The sequence below is a fragment of the Protopterus annectens genome, chromosome 13.part0 (assembly GCF_019279795.1).
Source record: "Protopterus annectens isolate FY-2018-M chromosome 13.part0, PAN1.0, whole genome shotgun sequence".
NCBI classification, from domain to species: domain Eukaryota; kingdom Metazoa; phylum Chordata; order Ceratodontiformes; family Protopteridae; genus Protopterus; species Protopterus annectens.
The window spans coordinates 739,648,326-739,663,259 of record NC_056747.1 but is presented as its reverse complement, the minus strand read 5'-3'; the positions used below and the strand labels follow the sequence as shown (position 1 = coordinate 739,663,259).

The 14,934-nt window shown below is 42.1% G+C and overlaps 1 protein-coding gene across 2 annotated transcripts in view; it reads left to right on the top strand.

The window, feature by feature from the left end:
* Window positions 1–14,934, top strand: part of FLOT2 (flotillin 2) — a 1,587,019-nt gene that overhangs the window by 1,202,961 nt on the left and 369,124 nt on the right. For both annotated transcript variants that reach the window (XM_044054428.1, XM_044054427.1), the window contains exon 8: window positions 4,804–5,018. In XM_044054428.1, coding sequence (XP_043910363.1) covers window positions 4,804–5,018 — 215 coding nt within the window. The remainder of the gene's footprint in view (window positions 1–4,803; window positions 5,019–14,934) is intronic.

The following is a 14,934-nucleotide window of genomic DNA, read 5'->3' as shown; positions in this document are numbered from 1 at the left end:
ACTCTCTCTGCCGTGGGAGTCCGTTTTACCGTCCCCTCTCGACCTTACCCCAAAGGTCAAAGGGATGGTAAGATGTGGTTCAAAAAGTCACAGAGGGCCTTTCCCAGACACACAGAGTGAATCCTCCTTCAGAGGCAGAGGAGGAGGAAATGGTAGACGTCACCCTAGAGGCAGGGGCGGTCTGCAATATCAGCAAGGCCGTGGTTCCTTTCGAGGGCGGCCTTATCAGCGCTCCTGATGTGGGGCCAGACTGCATTTCTCTGGGGCCAGTCGGGGGTCGCATCTCTTTGTATCCAGAAACCTGGCTAAATATAACCCAAGACAAGTGGTTACAAAGAGTTGTTACCAGAGTCTATATCATACCCTTTTCCCTTCCACCGTTTGTTCCCAAGAAGATCCCAGATGTTCCACCCAATCACAGGGATCAGGCAACTGTGGAGATCAAGTTGCTCTCAAAAAGTGTCATCCAGCCCGTGCCAGCAGACCAGATAGGATCTGAAACTTACTCCAGGTTCTTTTTAGTCCCAGAACGAACTGGAGACCAATATTGGACCTCAGCAGATTAAACGAATCTGTGAAAAAGGAAAAGTTTCGGATGGTAACACTACAGTCGATACTCCCGTTGTTGGGGAAAGACTATTGGATGTGCTGTCTAGATCTCCAAGACACCTACTACCATATAAAAATGGACAAGGCGTCAAGGAGGTATCTGCGCTTCCGGCTGGGAACCAGCCATTATCAGTTTCGTGCTCTGCCCTTTGGTCTCACCACAGCCCCCAGGGTTTCACCAAATGCATGGCAGTAGTGACAGCTCACCTGAGATGTCAGGGATTCCAGGTGTTTCTGTATTTGGACGACTGGCTCCTAACCGCCCCCACCAGGCATCTACTTCTCCAAAATAGGGACATCACCATCCAGCTTTGTGCTCAACTAGGGATCTCCATAAATTTGGAAAAATCTGCATTACTGCCCTCACAATCTGTGATTTTTTTTAGGCACAGAGGTAGACACAGTGGATATGACAGTTCGTCTTCCCGCCGAAAGAGCACAAAACCTCATCTCACAAGTTCAGTGCTTCTTCCACATTGAAAGGTCAAAACAAAGTGGATTCTTCAACTTCTTGGAACGATGGCCTCAACCATTCTGTTAATACCTCTAGCCAGGTTGCATATGAGAATCCTTCAATGGCTAATGTTCTCCCAGTGGTCGTTCCAATATATACTGCTGAATTACTCTATTCTGCTGACAGAATCATGCATTGGTGGATAGCCCCCAACAACTTGTTCACGGGTGCTCCATTTGTGCCTGCCCAACCCGTTGCCACTGTGACCACGGATGCCTCCCAGGTCGGGCAGGACGGCCCACGGCACATGACAAGAACACGAGGCTCATCTGCAGATCAACATTCTGGAGATGAGAGTGGTGCTTCTGGCTTTGCAAGCACTTCAGGACCTTCTTCCTCCAGGGATGATTGCGATACAATCGGACACCATGTCAGTTGTGTGGTATATCAACAAACAGGGCGGTACCAGATCTTACCCACTCTGTCGAGAGACCATGCAAGTTTGGGAATGAGTGATTTCTTCCCAGCGCTTTCTGGTGGCAACGCACATTCCGGCGACAACTAACATGGTAGCCAACAAGCTGAGCTGGGCAATTCTGCTGCACCACGAGTAGTCTCTGAAATGGGAAATAGTGAAACAGATTTTCCGAAAATGGGGACAACCTTGCTGCGACCTTTTTGCCAGTCCAGTCAATGCCAAGTGCAGCAGTTATTTTTCCCTAATTCCCCCTCTGGGGGAAGCACCCGGAGACGTTATGGTACTCGATTGGCCCACGGGACTTCTCTATGCCTTCCCTCCATTCCCTCTTATCCCCAAAGTGGTACAGAAAGCCAACAACTGGGAAGCAAGTTGATCCTCATTGCTCCTTACTGGCCTCGTCAGGTCTGGTTTCCCTTCCTTGAGCCTCTTCTGGATGATCCTTGGATGCTGGACCCAGTTCCAGATCTATTGACCCACATGTCGGGTTCGCTACACCCCTCTCTCCACACCCTCAATTTGACAGCTTGGTTGCTCCAGTTCCATCTGTAGTCTAGCTTCATGATGTTTCATCATCAGTGTCCCATATTCTTTTATCCTCACATAAACCATCAACCAGAAGGCTGTATGACAGTAAATGGAAAAGATTTTCTATTTGGGCACAGGAAATTAAAGTGGATCCTTACACCGCTCCCGTTCCCGTAATTCTGGAATTCCTTTTGGAGCTTTTTCAGCAGGGATCTGCCACAGCCACCATCAAAGTGCAATTGGCAGCTATTTCACATTTTTATTTGGGATCTCCAAATGTTAATCTTATGTCGCATAAGTTATGTAAAACTTTCTTGAGAGGAGCCACCTTGCTGAGACCACCTTTACAGGAACCTGTGGCTTCTTGGGACTTAAATTTTGTGTTGTCCAAACTAACATCCCCTCCTTTTGAACTGTCTCATTCAGCTTCCTTAAAGTACTTGTCTTGGAAAACTGTGTTTTTGGTAGCTATTACATCAGCCAGACGTGTTTCTGAGCTACATGCCCTGACTATTAAGCCACCTTATTTAGTTTTTCATAAAGATAGGGTTTCTTTATGTACCAATCCTTCGTTTGTTCCCAAAGTTTGTTCTTCTGACACATTGAACCAGTCCATTGAGCTCCCAGTCTTCTTTCCCAGTCCTAACAATGCAGCAGAATACCATTTTCATCAGTTTGGATGTTCACAGACAGCTGCATTTCTATTTGCAATGGACCAAAGAATTTCGGAAGTCAGATCAGTTGTTCGTTTCTTTTTCTGATTCCAGATTGGGCTTACCAGTTTCTAAGGTGACATTGTCTAACTGGATTTAGAGTTGCATAGCTTTCACCTACAGCTCGGAGGGCAGACCCTTACCCCACAGGATCAACTTACTTCTCTGTACTTATATTACTATACTATTAACTCTTTTCACAACATGCACTCTAAACACTCCTTCCTCTTATTTTCGCTGTTACTACTCCTCACCTTATCTTCTTTCTACCAGCTTTCCCAACCCACAATTCTCACCCACTTCCAAACCTTTCATATAACCAACCCTCACAGCTCTCAAAACCTCCTCCTTATTCAGCACAAACTTATTTCCTATCATACTTATCCTATCACCATAACAACTAGTAAAGCCCTCCAATTTATAAAAGAACCCAATCTCATCTCCTGCTAACTACTCACCTAAACTATTCCATGCTATATCTGATTAGTTCCTCATATCTGGAGACATTCATCCTAATCCAGGCCCCACCACCACAACCACCACAAATAAATCCCTATTATTCACTTCCTTAAATTCCCAAAGCATAGTAAACAAAGTCCCAAACCTTCAAACCTGACATCCTGACTATTTCTGAACCTGGCTAAAACCACACATTAAAGACTCTGAAATTGTTCCTCCAAACTACTCCATCATAAGAATATATTCTTCCTCCCAGTTTACTCCCTACAATAAACCTATTCCACACTTCAACAACACCCTACTACAAATCAATAATTATAAACACATATGCATAGCATCCTTTCCTGGCTATCCAGTAACATTAATAATGAAACCATAATCCTAGGAGATGTTATATCCAGTCTCCTACAAATTAACATCAACCTTTATAATTTCTCACAACTAATCACTGCAGTAACCCACAGAGAGTTCTAAGTCAAAAAAATCAAATCTACTAGAAGTGCACAAACCTACTCATCCCCCAGGCAAAACCTACCTAACATCATTATGTATAATATCTTAATCTAATCACTTTACTTTTTACTGTTCTTTTTTGTTTGTTTGTTCTTCTTAATGTTTTACCTTGTTGTGTTCCACTAACTAGTATGTCTTCTCAAAGTATTTGGTTATTTTATACCGATATTCCATAATCGAGGTTTTTACCTTAGTCTGCCTTCACTATTAATAACTGTGTCTGTACACACATTGTCACTCAAAATGTTGAATGTATATTTTGTTTTGACTATCCTGGTAAACCAACTGCAATAAATAAATAAATAAATAAATCAAGGCTCACTCTACCAGGTCTCTGTCTACCTCTGCAGCCTTCCAAGCCAGGGTACCAATTGATCATACGTGGGCTACCCCTCACACCTTCATTACTCATTATAAGTCGGATTTGGCTTCTAGGGGTAGAGCATCCTTTGGCTCCACGGTGCTCAGGAGTATCTTCCAATGAGCCACCCAAGAATAAGGCGCTAGGGACGCTGTCCCATATGTAAAAATGAAGGTGAGATTGGACTACCTAACATAAAGAAGTTATGTACTCACCATAATGTTCCATGTTGGCAGTCCATCTCACCCTTCATTTTTACCAACCCTCCATCATGCCCCCATCCTGGAAGATCTGGAGATAATATTATAAATTTCTTGCTTGGCGACCCTTTAGTATTGGTTTGTTGGTTAAGGGTTTCTTTGTATCTCTTTCTAATGCAAGTGAGCAGCAAACGATCTGGGGATTGCACTGGTTACTATGGGATACCTGCTTAGCCATGAGCCAACCAGAAGTCTTCGAGCTTGAAAAATTGGCTGAGTTGGAGCCGAGGATCGTTTCCGAACCCATATGTAAAAATAAAGGGTGAGATGGACTACCAACATGGAATGTTATGGTGAATACATAACTTCTTTTTTGTATCACCAGACAATACACAGCTGAGATTTTGCATCTTTAAAGCATGCTGAAGAATGCCTTAGTTTGTACAGAAACTAATCTGTTATGTATTTGTTGCCGTACATATGAATAGAAAGCAGAAGCTCAGCTGGCTTATGAACTACAAGCTGCCAAAGAACAACAGAACATCCGTCAGGAAGAGATTCAAATAGATGTTGTGCAGCGTAGAAAGCAGATTGATATAGAGGAGAAAGAAGTGCTGCGAATGGATAAGGAATTGATAGCTACAGTCAGAAGACCTGCAGAAGCAGAGGCATACCGAATTGAGGAGGTAGCAGAGGGAAACAAGTAAGTAATTATAGTTTAGATTGTGTACAGCACTACTTGAAATTACACAAGTAATCCTTAAAATATCTGTCCACTTCTGTACAGAGGTTTCATTTTTAGCTTTGTAAAAATTATTTTTAAATGTTCGTGTGGAAAAAATCAGCTGTCTTGCTGCTGTCTAACTCTATGTTAAAGCCGTTTCTGATAAGTCTGTAGTTAACTGCTTTCACAGATGTTAACAGTTGTAACACTTTGAACTCCAATATGACCAGATTTCCATGGTCTTACTGCAGATCGTAATTTGAGAGACCTACTGGGGTGCATGTAACACTTAGCTGCATCATTGTCGCATCTTTTTTCATGTGGCTTTTCTTGACATCTTTTTTGGGGGAGGTGGTGAATAGGCCTTATGGCTCCTTTTCCTCTTCCCAGTTGACTCGCTCGTTTCTCCATCAAGGTGAGAGCACTTCAGCCCATTCTTTCCATGATGGGAGTTGGAGCCTGTAGTTAGGTAGTGGACCAGTCTGCAGATCCTGCAAACTGTCCTATCCCCACCCCCTTGGCAGCCTGCTCGCAACACTGTAACTGCCTCTTAGAGGTGCATCCCATGCACAACGTCCCAACCAAGCTGCACACAGCTTGCAGTGTGGGCATGGTGGGCTGTTTATGCTGCAGTAATTTACTTGCTTTCCTGCAGGTGTCAAATGTAGCAAGCTAAGCTGCCCCCCCCCCCCCCACACACACACACAGGATAGCTGAGCCAGTAATTACCACTTACTCTCGCCCCCCCCCACACACCCACACACAGTCCATTCAACACCCCTGCTACACATCAAACACTGGTCATCTGAGGTGCAGCCAGAGGTTCATCCCTCTGTGCCATAGAACCTGCTTTTCTCTAAATCTTGAGCCTTTCTCTCTTGCTGCATGCATGCCAACTTTGGCCTGTGCATTTTGTCCTTGCACCAAGATAATGGGGTGTATGCTTTTCCAAGATCCTAGTCTATTTCATGCCACGTACTCAGTCTGTATGTTTCAGTATACATTGCTGGGAAAGGTCTTGTGTTTGTTGCAATGAGAGAGGCTGGAGGCTTTCATCGGTGGTTAGCAGTGATGCAGGGAACTTGCCCATATAGAATGCCTGCCTTTGGTTGTAAGACCTAAGCTGTGACCACTGCCTTACTTCACACTCTGAAAGACATTCCTGCTTGACAGGCATGGAAGATAGTAAGCCCTTGGGTATATGATTGTGGAGTCTGAAATTGTTGGACAGCCCTGTTTCTCCTCCCTGGTCTGTGACATTTTTTATCTTCCCATAGGTTCTACTAGATAGATCTACACGAATAAATGGAAAAGATTTGCCTTTTGTTCCCTTAAAGACTTGTACCCTTTTTCAGCACCTATCCCAGCGATCCTTGAATTCTTAGCTTCAATCTTCAGTGAAGGAGATAGTTTCTCAACTGTTAAAGTTCAGTTGGCTACCATATTTAATTTCCTCCTGGACGAAAATAACTTTACCTTAACTTCTTCTAAACTATGCAAAGCCTTTTTCAAGTGAGCTTTTCTGCTCAGATCCTCATTAAAAGGTCCTACTCCACCTAATAAGCCCTTGGGTATATGATTGTGGAGTCGGAAATTACCATCTAGAGTTCAACTGCCCCTTGCTTCCATCTGGTGATGGATGATCACAAGTAGAAGTCGACAATGTCTTGAATATGAAACATATTGTATGGATATTAAATGTGGTCCTGAAAACTGTAGAATTCTAGTCCTTGTTCCATAAATGTATTGCATGCATTTAACATAATGTGTTCTTCACTTAGTGAGTTTTATAGCATTGAATTGAAATGAGTTTGGAGATGAGATTATCACATTTATAATATTAAAAGTTATTTTTTTGACATTGTTATAAATGATTATATTTTGGAAATGTGTGCATATATGCATTTCAAGATATTGTATTGTTCCTTTAACTGCATGGTAATAGGTCTGTCACATTTGCTCAGTTGCCATTCATGTAGCAGTTAAGATTGACTGACCTGTATGCTCAGTGCAGGCCTTTTACTCATCAGAAACTGTCACAGGCTCACCTGACACCAAGGTTAGTGTTGAATTTTGCAGCCTCTGGTATTGTCCTTATTATGAAGAATCACAGGGTGTGGTCGTTTGGTGCAGAGCTAATAGAAGCCTTCCCTCTGCCTGATGGCATAGTAAATTGTTGCAGCTAAATATGAAGAGTGGTCTGAACCCCACACTCTGACGATCATTTCACTTTGCTTCCCCCTGTTGAATGTTCACTAGCGAGGACTGACAATTTCCCAATTATGATTTATTATTAATTAATATATATTGTATATGGTCCTGATCTAGTATTAGTAAATTCACTGTAGATGATTTAACAAAGTTTCTTCTTTACTGAAATCTATTTTAAATCATATATTGTTGTGGAGGTATGATTAACAATGTAAGGGTAATTCTTACCATATTGATTGTTATAATTACTTATCTCTGTAATTTTTCTGCTACATGCAAAATTAAAACCACCAGTTTCATGAGACAATATACTATGCAGTGGTTTCATGTACAAAATCAAGGGAAACAACTGAATTCTTGCCAGCACGCCAAACAAAATGTTCCATGTGGGCACATAACTGAAGTGTGATGACAGGCTGTAGGGATACCATTTCACAAAGGTGAAACGTAGTCATATTATATCCAGTCAGTTTTACATTTATAATTCTGAGTAGTGTTTTATGATTAGTCATGGAAAGAGACACAGTGGAGCTTATCCATAACACAGATTATTCACTTCTGTTAAACGTGGAACATTGTTGACTTGTTAAGGGGCATATCTTCCCTTTTGAATCTCATGACATTCTCTGAAGTAATAAAAGCACTTTGCACTTTATAAAGGGGTGAAAGGAATGCTGCTTACCTGGTCTTTGCTAAGGCATTTGCTGCTGTCCCACATAAGACAATAATTGACAAATTAAAAGTATCAAATGTTAATTCATGTATAATCCAGTGGGTAAAACAATGGTTAAACAACAGGGCACAGAAAATCAGGATTAGGGTTGTTCCTGCCATTCTGTGAGTTACCAGTGATTTCCTACAGGGCTCTGTACTAGGATGACTTCTTTTGGGGCTATTGTTTTTAAATATAAAAGTAGAAAATATGCTGTGGCTAACCAGATATGCTGATGATTACAAACTAAGTAAAGTAATTGCTTAAGTAAAAGATACTGAAATTCTTCAGTATTATCAAAATAAAAAGAGATGTAGTAATAATGACTTTACTCTGAAGATCAATAAATGCAGTATCATGAAACTTGGAAAAAGGGCATAAATTATGATTACAAAATAAATGGTAAAATCGTAAGAAATGCCAAAATCTTTAGAAATCTATGGACAGTGGCAGATAGCAATTCTTCGACCAGTGTATAGCTACCAAAGTCAGAAAAGTACAGTTTGTAGCCAGTCTGGTTTGAAATCATTATACCACTTTGTACCTTACTGGTCTGACTTTTTTGTAGTTAAGGTCACTTGTTCAAGGCAGCTGACTTCCACAGCAGCATAGCCCTCTGTTATCTTCAACTTATTCATACTGTTATGTGCTTAAGCATCTTTTACAAGTCTCCTTCTGGTGATGGTCAAGACTTGGCAGAGAACTATAAATCGGAGTGGAAAGGGATGATTAGTAAACAGGGAAGACAGTAGGATTTTGAATGCTTTGTAAACTGCTTTTCCATTCTCTCTTCCTAATCTTTTCTAACCTTTCTAATTGATTCTTGTAGTTGTCATGGAATATTTTAAATGTCCTACTAATTATCCCTTTTTAACAGCAGCTTATATGTTATACTCAATGTAAAATCTCTACTAGAGCTGGTCTTTCACTTCACACACTCCCCCTATCCGTTTATCTCTTCCCATACTCTTATCAGTCCCTGGTAGGGAAGTCAGTCTCTAATCTGCAGTCCAAAATTCTGCTTGGCCTCATTTCACTCTATTACCCCTCCTTCTTGTAGTTTGTTCCTATTACCTCAGTTACTTTGCTGATTTTGTCCAGTAAATTCCAACTCCTCCTTGCCTATTGTCTGTAGCCTTGCTTGCAGTCATCCCTATTGGTAAAATCTCTTTTTTTCCTTTCCCAAGTTTACTTAGTTCTTAGAATACTTTCTGCTACTACTATGTTATGAATATAATATGCAGCGTGATTGCTCTTAAGGACTTGCACCCAAAATTATACTCTCTCTTTATTTCTTGACCCCCACCCACATTTTATCATCCCTTTCCACTTTGATTTATAACCTTCTGCTAGCGTTATGTATATGAGCCTTGACCTTGTAGCTCTGAAATATCCTTTCAAATCAGGTAGTGCTAAACACCTTATTCTATGGGGAAAATCAATTTCTCAACTTATCCCACTTCAGTCTTGCCCTCTTCCTCCTCCTCCCATATTCCTTCAACTCCTTATAGTCCACAGCTTCTCAGGTTTATAAAAAATATGCCTGAACTGTACATAAGGCTAAAAGGGCTAACATTTTCACTTCTGGAATCTTACTATCTGTCACTCTCGTAGGCAGGATACAATAGAAGATCCTTTGTGGGTTCTGTTCAAGCAGCTTTATTGTATACAAACATATCACAATAGAAGTTTACTGACTTTAACTTGGGTAACATATACAGACTAGCTATTGCATTCATACTTGCTCACTCTCTGGCGGCACTTTCAAAATGGCACTGGGTATAGCACGTGCCTCCAATTTGTATATGCACGTTCAGTCCTTGATATTCTTCTTAAAGATACACCATATACACTCTGTTCTACATCCTCCCTCTTTGAGAAATAGATCATGCAATGCTGTGAATCTCATTTGGCATGCAGATAATGCAAATAGTTCTTTGCTGTGCAATTATACAGAACTAAGTACATATATGCAGTTATGTCCATGTTGCTGTGTATTTCACACTGTGGAAATACGACCAAATCGTGTGACATAAAACTGATAATTAGATTTAGCAACTGGAACTATCTCTGCTGAATGTTCAACCTTGGGAATATGTGGAACATCCGCGGGAATGGAAGTAGAGATTAGGACACATTCTGGGATGGGAACAATGTCTGACTTGCTCTGAGATCTAGAGTCTGTATCACAGAAACAATGCTGCAATAACAATCGTGGTACAGGAAGAAGATGTCTATGATTTCTCCTGTACCCTCAGATTCTGTGAAGTAGGATCTCAGCTTGGTGTATGTATATATATATATGTGTATATATATATATATATATATATATATATGTGTGTGTATATATATATATATATATATATATATATATGTATGTATATACCTGTAACTTGACCAATCCATTCAAAACCTTTCGCCGTTTGTATCCTCACTGTCACTCCTTCTTTCAACAGATGAAGAAATCTGCTTGATTTATCATAATTGGACTTCTGGATAGAACGCTTCTTGAATAATGGGTCTGTGATGGGTTCTGTTGTTGTTAGCTTTAGGCCTCAATAAACTAGAATTAATAGGTAGCATTGTTCTGGTTTGCCTGGATAGACGTCTTTGAGAAGGTGAGCCAAGTATATCGTCACTGGATGTGTTTCTTAAATTCAGAAAGACATCTGTGTTGTCGTACTGACCTTTCAGGTATTTGCTTTGCATTCTGCACTGCACATTCAGCTAGTCCATTTGACTGTGGATATTCAGGACTGCTAGTAATATGTACAAAGTCCCATTCATTTGCAAATTTCTGAAATAACTGACTAGTAAATTGAGTACCATTGTCAGAAATAACTGTGTGGACTACCATGTACTGAGAAATGATGTTTTAACTTAGTAGTAACAGTATTTGCTGTTAGATTAGGTAATAGATCAATCTCAAACCATTTTGAATAAGAGTCTACCAGTACTAAGTAATGTTGATTGTTCCACTTGAAAATGTCACTGGCTACAGTTGAACAAGGTAGTTCAGGAACTTGACATAGCTGAAGTGGTTCTCTTTGCAAATGCGGTTTAGTACTATTGCATACTGAACAAGAAGAAAGTACTTCATCAATGTCTTTCAGTTATGAAGACCAAAATATTAGATGTTCTTCGTCTTTCAGTGTTGCAGTCATCACATTTGGGTTATCTGCCTGCAGGCAGCCCTCAGCCGGCCTGAATACCAGAGTCTTCAGATTTCTGCATCGGATGCTATCGCTTCTTCCATGACGTCAGGTTGCCAGGGGTATAAAACATGCAACCGACGCCATTACGTCAGTCTTTCTTGCCATGCGGTGCCCAATAGCAGAAGCAGTTCACAAGTGCCAGTCAGTCGACTACTGAAATTTTCGTTTTCGAGTTTCAGACCTGAAGTCTTCAAAAAGATAAGTAACCCCGTTGGTGATCCCTTTTTCCTTGCTCTAACCAATGTCAGAAAAAATTAACAATTGTCTTGCCTGTGGAAAGCAAATTCCTCATAGAGATTGTCATTCTTACTGTGTCACCTGTTTAGGCCCAGACCACGACGTACCTCGCTGTCAGTTTTGTGCCTTGTTCAACGCCCGCACTATCCGTCGTCAGGCTGTTTTTGTAGCTGAATACTTTCATTCTCCGTACACATAAATGGCCTCATTAAGCCATTCGACTACTGATCCTCCAAAAAAAGTAAGTATAAAGACAGACCGCATTGGTCCAAAACTGCCAGCGACGCTTCTGTTAAGCTAGTCGCCAGTCCTCCAGTACTCAGGCGCTTTCGCAGTCCCTGATACCCGCTACTACAGATTCGCAGGCCTCTACTGAGACCCATTCGGAGTCCGGTGTGCCGCGAGATGCTTCTTTGACTATGGAACCTGCGGATGTCTCTACCTTGGATGGGTCCGGAGCCGCTGTGCAGGCACCGGCTTCTGAGGGTGTATTCAGGCCTACAGACTTTCATATTAAACCGATGACTTTGTTTCAAGCTAGAAGTTCCAAATTCCTCAGGCCTAAAGCTCGCACTATGCCTAGAAAACCGACGATCAAGCCGCATACTCAGGCCCATATGCCTCAAAAACAAATGCTTAAAATGGCTGAAGACCTTATTGTCTTAATTAGGGGAAGCCAGCCTTCCCCCTCTAAGAGACCTAGAACTGATTTTCTTTCTGATTCGTCTGATCAGGAATCTGATATCTCTGCTCCTTCTGACTACCATGATTTACCCTTATCTACTTATGAGGATTCTGATGCAGAGGATTCCATTCCCTCTGCTTCCCCTCCAGAAGATTTTTCTTTTGGTGAAACCTTGCATAGCCTTAGGGAGCATTTCCACTGGGAAAGCCCGGACCATTCTGAGTCCAAACAGAGACTTAGGAAATTTTTACTCCTACCTCAACACAGGCCTCTAGCTATCCCTCCTGTTCTGAAGATTGTAGATGATGTTTTCTTGGAATCCAGCCTTACCCCAGACACTTTGCCTCCATCTCCCATGAAACCTGACAGGTACTACAGAGTACCTGACTCTCATAAATTCCTCTTCAAGAATCCTACTGCGGATCCAGAGACCATTTCCCATGGACCAAATGGCATTAATGTTACTACTGCCAAAAATCCTACCCCTTCTGATAGGGACTCTAGAGCTTTAGACAGATGGGGTAAGCAGGTGTACACTTCTGCTACTTTAGCCATTAGGGCTTTAAATTGCCAGTTTCACATGTTAAAGTATCAGCAACATATTATGGGACTACTTAAACAGAAAATGTTGATTCCTGACTGCTGAACACAAAGATTTACAAGGGCTAATGCATTCTGCTGAACAAGTTGGTAAATATACTTTACAATGTGGTTTTGATGCTTTAGAAGCATCTTGCAGGGCTGCTGTCATTGGGTCTGTACTTATAAGGCATGCTTGGCTTAAGGAACAAAATTTGCCAGATCATGTCAAAGCTAAATTACTGAATTCACCCTTAAACCAAGACCACCTTTTTGACAACAAAGCAGAAGTCGTCCTCAAAAGGATGGAGGAAAAAGCTAAATCTATGCAAACTGTTAAAGATTTCTTACAAGTACAGGCTCCTAGATTCAGTAGGTATTGGCCTTCAAAGAACTGGTCTTTCCCAGTCCCTTACAGGCCTTCTCAGTCCAAACCCAGGAGCAGCTGAACACCAAGACTTCAGTCTCAGGCTATGCACAAATCTAAGCAATGGGGGGTTCCCACTTCCAAAGCAGGGAGTAGTAAGTCACCTCCCTATGGAAAAATGGCACAATGACTTATCCTTAACTCTTCCAAGGCCTGCTCAACTACTTGCTCCCTTAGGAGGAAAGCTCGCTCTGCATGCAAAAAAACGGGAACTCATTACCCAGGACAAATGGGTGTTAAACATAGTTTCCCTAGAATACAGATTCCACTTCCACTCACTACTAACCGTAAGTGGATGGCCAGACCTCCCCCCAAATCAGTGGGCGAAGGCCTAAAAACAAGTGCTCTCTCTCCTCAGTATAAGGGCTATTCAACCTGTCCCAGCAGGGCAAAGGGGAGAAGGTTTTTGTTCAAGACTGTTCCTGGTTCCCAGAAAAGAAAACTCCTGGCGTCCTATCCTGAACCTGTCTATTCTCAAACCCTTTGTGGTGGTTCCAAAATTCAAAATGCTAACTCTTCAACAGCTTCTCCTATGCTAGCTGAGGATGCCTGGCTGGCAACCCTAGACTTGAAAGAAGCTTACCTGCACATCCCAATAAGGGAATCCTGCAGACAGTACCTAGTTCTCTGCACTTCCCTTTGGCTTATCTACTGCACACAGGGTATTCACAAAGTGCCTAGCTCCAGCCATTTTGCAGGCAGAGAAATATTCAGATTTACCCATACTTGGACGATTGCCTGATTCAGGCAGAAAGTCAGGACTTGCTATTACAACACCTGGCATTTGTAAAGAGACTTCTAACCTCACTGGGGTACACCATCAACAAGAAGAAATCACACCTAGTACTCTGCCAACAGATTGTATTCCTGGGAGCAAGCTTGGACGGAACTTCCCAGATGGCATTCCTCACTCTGGCGAAACAAGTTTAGTTGACAACCTACTTCAACCTACTGGCCACACAAACCCAGCTATCTGCAAGGAAAATCATGCAAGCCCTGGAGTTCATGGCCTCTTGCATTCTGTTAATTCTATATGCAGGACTGCATATGAGGAAACTTCAGTGGTATCTAAAAAGTCTATGGTGTCAACATTCTCAGGACCTGGAAACAATGATTCCTATCATTCCTTGTCTGAGGGCAGAGTTCCTTTGGTCGGCAGAGGCCTGCTACCACAACAAGGGACTCCCTTTCACTCTACCCCTTGCCGCCCAAACCCTAACAACAGATGCATCAGACTGTGCATGGGGGGCTCACATGGCAGGGCAGTGCATTCATGCCAAATGGAACCCAAAACAGATGCACTTGCATATCAGTCAGAAAGAAATGTTAGCTGTACAGAGTGCTCTGACAACCTTCAAAGACCTTATTCTTCTAGGACAGCTATTGGTAAAGACAGACAACATCACAGTTATGTGGCAAATAAGTAGGGAGGAAACCCATTCCTACCCACCCGCTCTGCAGACTAGCCATGGCTCTGTGAAACGCATTCTTGAACTACCAAGTGAACCTGCAAGCTCAATTCCTGCCAGGCAAACTAAATTCACTGGCAGACGACTTTAGCAGAAATCTCATATACCCACACGAATGGAAACTGGAACCCAAAATATTCAAGCTCTTGAGGAACAAATGGGGGAGATACCAGAGGTAGACCTGTTTGCCTCCCCTCAGAACTGCCAATTGAACAAATTCTGCACCAGAACTCCCCACAGTCAAGCTTGGAAAGTGGATGCCCTGTCCTTTACCTGGGAAAGCCTCTCAATTCATGTCTTTCCCCCTCTGCCTCTCCTCTCGAGGGTTCTACTAAAGAGCAAACAGGACAAGCCAGGGAC